This window comes from Helianthus annuus, chromosome 8 (assembly GCF_002127325.2).
Source record: "Helianthus annuus cultivar XRQ/B chromosome 8, HanXRQr2.0-SUNRISE, whole genome shotgun sequence".
Classification (NCBI taxonomy): domain Eukaryota; kingdom Viridiplantae; phylum Streptophyta; class Magnoliopsida; order Asterales; family Asteraceae; genus Helianthus; species Helianthus annuus.
The window spans coordinates 25664002-25671337 of record NC_035440.2 but is presented as its reverse complement, the minus strand read 5'-3'; the positions used below and the strand labels follow the sequence as shown (position 1 = coordinate 25671337).

General features: G+C 37.3%; 1 protein-coding gene and 1 long non-coding RNA gene across 6 annotated transcripts; one reads left to right on the top strand and one right to left on the bottom strand.

The window, feature by feature from the left end:
- Nucleotides 1-1507: 1507 nt before the first annotated feature.
- Nucleotides 1508-3923, bottom strand: LOC110869763. Its single transcript, XM_022118985.1, has 4 exons — nucleotides 3794-3923; nucleotides 2071-3707; nucleotides 1845-1991; nucleotides 1508-1528 (listed from the first exon to the last, which is right to left on the bottom strand). Exons 1-4 carry the CDS (start codon nucleotides 3876-3878, stop codon nucleotides 1508-1510), a joined length of 1890 nt encoding a protein of 629 aa, XP_021974677.1. The 5' UTR covers nucleotides 3879-3923.
- Nucleotides 3924-4377: 454 nt separating this feature from the next.
- On the top strand, nucleotides 4378-7024 carry LOC110872456. Of its 5 annotated transcripts, XR_002554447.2 has the most exons (5): nucleotides 4422-4866; nucleotides 4974-5306; nucleotides 5502-5625; nucleotides 6529-6600; nucleotides 6680-7024. It is a non-coding gene; the product is annotated as an uncharacterized LOC110872456 (long non-coding RNA). The 5 variants fall into 5 exon arrangements; XR_002554445.2 differs by having other exon boundaries at nucleotides 4378-4866; nucleotides 5502-6600; XR_004864863.1 differs by lacking the exon at nucleotides 6529-6600 and having other exon boundaries at nucleotides 4427-4866.
- Nucleotides 7025-7336: the final 312 nt, after the last annotated feature.

The following is a 7336-nucleotide window of genomic DNA, read 5'->3' as shown; positions in this document are numbered from 1 at the left end:
AGTATTTATTTGTATAAAGGGAATCGTCAACTACCAATATTACCCGTTTTAACCCAAACTCGTTTCTCACCAACAATACAACCTCCATTGAAACCAACCCCAAATTACAAGAAAACTTGGTTGACCAAGATTAATGACTCCTTTGACCTTTTCCATTTGGATGATAAAGTAATCTACCACCAACTATTCCATAAACAATTCATCAATCTAGATAAGTCCATACTAATTGTAACGATTCATGAACATAAATCGATATCTGGTTCAATAATCTTATTCAACTCTTTTAATTATTATATAATGGATTTCAACTATTTTAATTATTATATCAGAGATATTCAACTCTTTTAATTGTTATATCAGGGGTAGGCATATTTCATTATTGTATTTCTCTACTGTTTTAAGCACACAAACAAATTAAAGGGTAAATTACATTTTTCGTCCTTTATGTTTGTACTGGATTGCAACGGATAACCTTTAACTTCAATAATTACAGTCACAGTCCTTTATTTGCAAAACCCGTTACACCCTAGGTCCTTTAACACTAACCCAGTTAAAATTTTCAGTTAACTCTATGCACATGAGGGCGATTTGGTCATTTTACGTGTTAAAAAAGCATTATAATAAATAAACAGGTTATTGGATTTTATCACCCGCAACTATCGGCCTTTGGCCGTTGCCACCCGCAACTAACACTTTGACACCCGGCACCCCCAACTTGACTTTTTGTTTGCACTGGCACCACTCAGTAAAATATTCTCTAACTTGGTTAGTCATTTGTCCGATGTGGCACCATTTGGCTGATTTGTATATGCTGATGTGGATGATGAGGTGTTATGTCTCATTTATATACCCTACCTTACATCATAATCACAGTCATCACCTTCACTCATCATCACGATCATCACATCATGACAATAGAGCCCTAATCTGCCGAATGTAAGGTAAGAGTTAACTGAGTTCTTGAAATTAGTCATTTTTTTAAATGTCTTCAACAATAGATGTTATGCTATGGATTGGTGGTCACATTGAGGTAGGATTTGGTCAAGCCCAGTATGTATGAGGTGATTCAAAGCTTGTTAGAGTAGATGTAGACCACATTCCTTACTTTGAACTTGTAGATTATGCAATGGATTCTGGTTTTTACAGTTCTAGAAAATTTCATATGTATGGGTTGGATGCTGATGATGGGGGACTTCATCACTTTGAGAGTGATAAAGATGTGTTGCACTTGGCCGGTAAGGTTATGACATGGAATGAACCATTTATGGAAGTCCTGATCCAACCATGTCCAATACTGGCAGATGAAGCCCACTCCTGTTCCATGCCCACTAACCCATCTCCTCGGCCCAATGAGCAAAAAGCCCAATCCACAAAGCCTGCTAGGTCAACTGATAGGGTTTCAGTGGATATAGACTATTTCCATCTTTAACATAGCCCTTGTATGTATATCGGCAAACATAGTGTCTACGTGTCAACAATTTTTTCTTGTTGGTTTATGATGATATAATTAGTATTTAAAGTAACCCGTCTATAAACAAATTATTAGAATCAATTTTAGAAGAAAAAATATAATAAGACAAAATAGATAGTAGTTAAAATTGTAAGTGGAAGAAAGAGAAGAAATAATAATAAAAAAAGAATATAGACATAGGTATGAGGAGTTGGATGTAGGAGGTTTTTTAAAATGTGAGATAAATTTTAGAGTTAATTGCCAAAATCGCCCCTGAGGTTTGAGCACATTTGCCATTTTCGTCCAAAATGAAGGTTTTGTACCATTTTGCCCCCAACGTTTTCAACTTTTTGCCATTTTCATCCAAATACCTAACCAAGTTAATTATCCATGCCTGTATGGTTGTAGCAGCAACACAATTCCACAACAAGTTCTTGTACAGTTCACCTTTCCATCTTGGCTTCATATTTTCATGTATATGTCTCAGGCAGAACCTATGCTCACACCTTGGAAACACCTTAGACACAGCAGGTATTAAACTCTGAGTTTAAAACAATAAAACAGTTAAAACACAGCAGGTATTAAACAATTAACATGTTAAAAATATTCAGAAATAGTACTTTTTTCCTGTCACTTATGAAACAGAAGTAACTGTTAGCATCAATATCAAAGTCTTGACCCAACAACTCAAGAAACCAAGTCCAAGAAGACATAGTCTCAGCCTCAACAACTGCGTATGCAACTGGGTAAATCCCATTGTTAGCATCTACTCCCACTGCAGTCAAAATCTGCCCAGGAAAGGGCCCTTTCAAAAAACAGCCATCAAGGCCCAACAGTGGTCTTCCAGCTAGCTTGAACCCTTGCTTCAGTGCACCTAAGCATACGTACATCCTCCTAAATTGCCTAGTGGGACTAGAGGGATTACATAATGGTTCCACATCAATCCTCACTGTAGACCCTGGATTGGATCTGAGAAGTTCTTCACCATAGTCCCTCAGCTTCTCATATTGAGCCATATAATGACCTTGAACCCTCTCTAATGCCTTACTTTTAGCCCTAAACAACTGATTCCTGGTTACTTGTACCTGCAACCTCCTATGCAGATCATCTTGAAGAGCTTGGATTGGAATCCCAGGATTGGATTTGATCGTTGGTTGTATTTCCTTAGCCAACCAACTAATGGTGCACAATTTAACATCCCTTGTATAAAGGCAAGTGTGCTTGTTAAGGTATGTTTTTACAATCCATGTTCCTTCTTTCTTCACATTTGAAATGTATAAAACCCATGGACAAGTGGCTTTTAGTCTCTTGGATTTACCATTCGAAGTGGTTGGTTGGTTCGTCTTGTCCACATTACTTTCACAACCACCAAGATTAATATTCTGACCCAAACAAATCACCCTAAATCTAGCACTCTCATTTCTGATGATAGACAACTGCCTTTTTGAATGTATTGCGTGTTTTTTGACCAAGGATTTAATTTCATCCCTGTTAGTGAACTGTTGGCCAACAAAGAAAGGGTCATCATCTGTTGGTTTACTTTTTTTCTTCTTCTTCCTAATAATATTACAGGCTTGTTCCAATGTCGTATTATCCTCAAAAGTGTCAAAGTTGTCTAAGTCAACCTCTTCATTACTACCCTCTTCATCAGCCTGTTCATTATCTTCACCTGCATCACTAACATCAAAGTCCACTGCAGCCCTAAACTCATCCATATCTACATCATACTCAGGCACTATGTGATCTTCATCAACCAAGTAATCAGAATCTTCATCATCACTATTGTTATCACTACCCTCAACACTGCCACTGTCCTCATCACCAGAACTCTCCTTGTCACTATCATTATCACTAGTATCATCACTCAGATCAACATACTGAGGTTCATTAACTTCATCATGTTTACCCTCTTTAGTATTCACATCATTTATAGGATATGTTCGGATATGCTGAACATAAACTTCAATGGTTCTAGTAGTTTCAGCATACTTAATCAGCTTTAACACATCAGAATCAGTACCTAAACATCTTAAACCTGATTCTAGCATCCCTCCTGGTTCCCTAAAATTGTATATCACTACATCTTCCTCTGAATAACCTAATTCTTGCATCATATCATTGACTATTATAACAGAAAACAGATCGGGATTCACCTTGTCATTGTAGTCGACTTTACCCCCTTTGTAATGAAATTCTGGTTCATCATCAAATTCACCACCATGGTGAAATTCCAAGGTGAAGTAGGTTGGAAATTTAGCTGAAACAAAAAGAAAAAAAATGATTGATTTATCAACTAAACCCTAGCTTACAAGCAATTCTGAGATGATGGTGGATAGAACATACCATATGTAATGTCGGGATTGAAGTTTGCATTTTCACCTCTAATACACCAATTATCTGGCTCCAAATCACTAGACGATTGGGCCATTGATGATTCTTCACCGATTCGTGGTTGTTCTTCAGCGATCCTAAATTTTAGGGTTATCTTCTCTGTGATGAAATGGCTTTAATGAGGTAGGTGAGTTATAAGGGATGATATATAATAAAGTTGATAAATTTACAAATTACCCCTTTTAGTTAATAAATTTCAAAAATACCTCATAGTAAGGTATAATATAACTTGGTTAGGTTCAAAAATACACATAATATGGTATAAATTAACTTGGTTAGGTATTTGGATGAAAATGGCAAAAAGTTGAAAACGTTGGGGGCAAAATGGTACAAAACCTTCATTTTGGACGAAAATGGCAAATGTGCTCAAACCTCAGGGGCGATTTTGGCAATTAACTCTAAATTTTAAAAAGTTGTGATTTTTAGTTAAATTATAGGGTTAAAGATAATGGAGTGGATGAGAATGCTCTAAGCTAACACTTTTTTAAAAAAACAACACCACATAAGTTAATCCAAATACTTTTTTAAAAAATCATAAGTCAGTAAGTACTTTTAACAAAAAAATGTTTTTGAATTAAATAAGGTTAGCCAAACACCCTGACTAGGGGTACAAACAAGCCAAGCCGAACCCAATCACGAATAGCTCGCGAGTCACTCAACTTGTTTCCACCCTAGCTAACAACCAAAGCGCTTAAGCCGGTTACATTCTCAAATTTTGAATTCCATCTTCTGCCGATCTCTTCGTTCTCTCTCTCTCTCTAACAAATTGATAGGTGATTTGTAAATCGATAACTTGTTTTGATTAGTGCTGTCGCCGATTAAAATGGTTAAAGTGGGCGTCTTCTTGTTTGCCGTTGGTGGTTCACGGTGGTTTTGGCAAAGCTCCGGCGGTGGTTTATAAAAGTGGTGGTCACCGGAATTTAACCTTCCGCAGATGCCTCCCATTTTTTATTATCATTGGACCTTCTGTTTCAAGACTATTACAGAGAATTTGAAAAGATTAGTGATTTTTAAGGAGGTTGAAGGTAAGAAGTTTTACAACTAGGGTTTGCTTTTAAAATGTCTTTTAATAGAAAGCTTAACGCAGTAATGTATGTTTGTTGCTAACTACCAAAGATTCTCCTCATTGTAGGCATGTTGTACCCTAGCTAGAGATAAAAAAAAAGGGTAGTTGCACGGTACCCTGACCGCGGGTTCACCACCCGACAAGGATCCCTGGCGGCAAATACCCATAGCCATCAAAGAGGGGTAAGAAATATGTTTCGAACCCGAGACCTCGAGTGTCCTCGGTCCGACTTTAAAGCGGGTGTCGGTGGCCACCAAAGTGGCACTAATGGGAATTGAACTTGGGTCTCCATTGGAGAACCCAAGTCACTCCACCACTAGGCCACTTGTGGTGGTTCTAGCTAGAGATCAAGAGCCTCGAGAAAAGAGGAATAATTGTTCCTACAGTTAAGAGCCGCAGGTACTATTACATATGATTTCAACCCCTTAATATTTTTAAAATCATATCTCAGTTGGCATTTGGCAATCTTCCTTGATGAAAGTTGTGCCTCCCTGTTTTTTTTTTTTTAATTTTATTTTATTTTGTGCGGTTTCTTTTTTAGATTATGGTGTTCTGCAGGAGTTTATCAACAGTTTGTTGAATTTGTTTGTGCAGGAAATAGAAATATTTCTAAGAGCTGCATGGATGGCTGGCAATTTAGTGGGTTGAACGGGTCAAAAGTGACCTGTAGTGTGGGTCAGATTCACAAAATTGTGTTAAAAGCTGCCTTTTTTTTCTGGTCAGATTCCTACACTGAAATTAACATGTGTTCTGTTGGCTGCATATTTGGTATTTTTCCATGACCTGGGCTCTGTTTCTTAAAACTGGAAACCCCATAACTAATAATGTAATCCTAACTAATCTTTTATCGAATTCAATGAAATATTCCTAATGTGCTTATGTCACTCATAAATTATAATAATATGTAACAAAGGTGATGGCTAGGATGTGGCTCAGGATTACAATATGGGTCATACACTAGCAATCTAGCCATTACACATGCTGGTATGACCAAGTAATCTGATTTGTTACAGGTTACTTACCGTACACACACCCTTGGTTTTAAAATGCGCGCATAATGCGTGATGCGCCCGTTGCGCTAATGAGAGTGCATCGCAACACCTGATGCGTTGCGTTTACATGATGTGATGATATTGCGACAATTTCGCATAATGCGCCCGTCGCAAAATGCGCCATGATGCACGCATCATTGTTTGTTATGTTTTTTTCCCAGATTTCATGAAATGGGTTGGGTTTTTTCAATACTTAATATTTTGGCATGCTTGAATTGAACCATTATGGTTCCTAAATACTTTTTATGGTTCTAGAAACATTTTAGGATGCTTGATTTGAACTTAAAAGCACAACTCTTTATCTTCTTACTACGACAATTGTTTTAGTTTTAGTATGTTTTTATAAGTTGTTATGTATAAATAATTTTAGTATACTTTTATAAAGAGTGCATCACATACGTGATGCGCTCGCATCACGCATTAGGCATCACGCATCAGATTTTTGGACCAAACGCATCGGAGCGCATCGCGCAATTTAAAACCAAGCACACACCTGCAACTTTCTATCAAAATAATTATAGTTTTTGAACCACGAAAGTACCTATTTCTCATAATAATGTTGTTTCCAGTATGATTGAACATGAGTACTACTGAATTGTGATCCAAACTTTTGGGATATAAATTCAACTCTTTCGATACAGGTGCTCAATCAACCGACTCAAGTTATTTGCTTTCCACCGCTAATTTATCCTTCTAATCAAAGCATTTATTTTACAACAGAAGGAAGATGGCGTAAAAAATAGAACCGAAGAACCACACAAGGTTGAATCAAAGTTGTCTTCAAGATAGCAGTCCTTCGGCGCACATTTTTTGTAGCGGCGTACAAAAAGTTGCGCAAGTTAGGCTTAAACCACATGCTAAAAGCTTAAAACATATAAACCAAAAATCTTACCTTAATGTTCATCATGATAGAGTTTTAACTGTATAACTCCTAGTTTATCATTCCACACGAAAAAGGGCAATTACAAAGCAATGGCAGGTAGTCGGGCAACAAGTTGCGCCGCCACCCCCTTTTGAATAGAAAAACCAATTCTACTAAATACAAAGTTTGAAACCTTTAGCGACGAAGAATTACTATTAACGACTTTTTGAACCCGATTCAAAAGTCGCACAGTGTCAGGAGCGAGACCACCAAAGGTATCAAACGCAAACGGGACAAACACATGTTGATTCTCCATTGTGTGTTACCTCAATGTTTAATACTATGTCAATGTGTTGCCTTGCAAATTAGTAACATGTATTGAAACATGGCAACTTTTGTGATCCACATGTGAGCTGAGGTTTCGGCCACCAATAGTTCGATCCACAGGTTCTTGAAATTCCGATGACAAGGTAAACTTCGGTCACTCACCGGTTCTTTTACGGTCTTGCGTCTCT

Coding starts and splice junctions, on each gene's coding strand:
- LOC110869763 (XM_022118985.1), bottom strand. CDS start 3,878: ATGGCCCAATCGTCTAGTGATTTGGAGCCAGATAATTGGTGTATTAGA. Junction 3,708..3,793: donor CAATCCCGACATTACATATG/GTATGTTCTATC, acceptor TTTTTGTTTCAG/CTAAATTTCCAACCTACTTC. Junction 1,992..2,070: donor TCATAAGTGACAGGAAAAAA/GTACTATTTCTG, acceptor TTTTAAACTCAG/AGTTTAATACCTGCTGTGTC.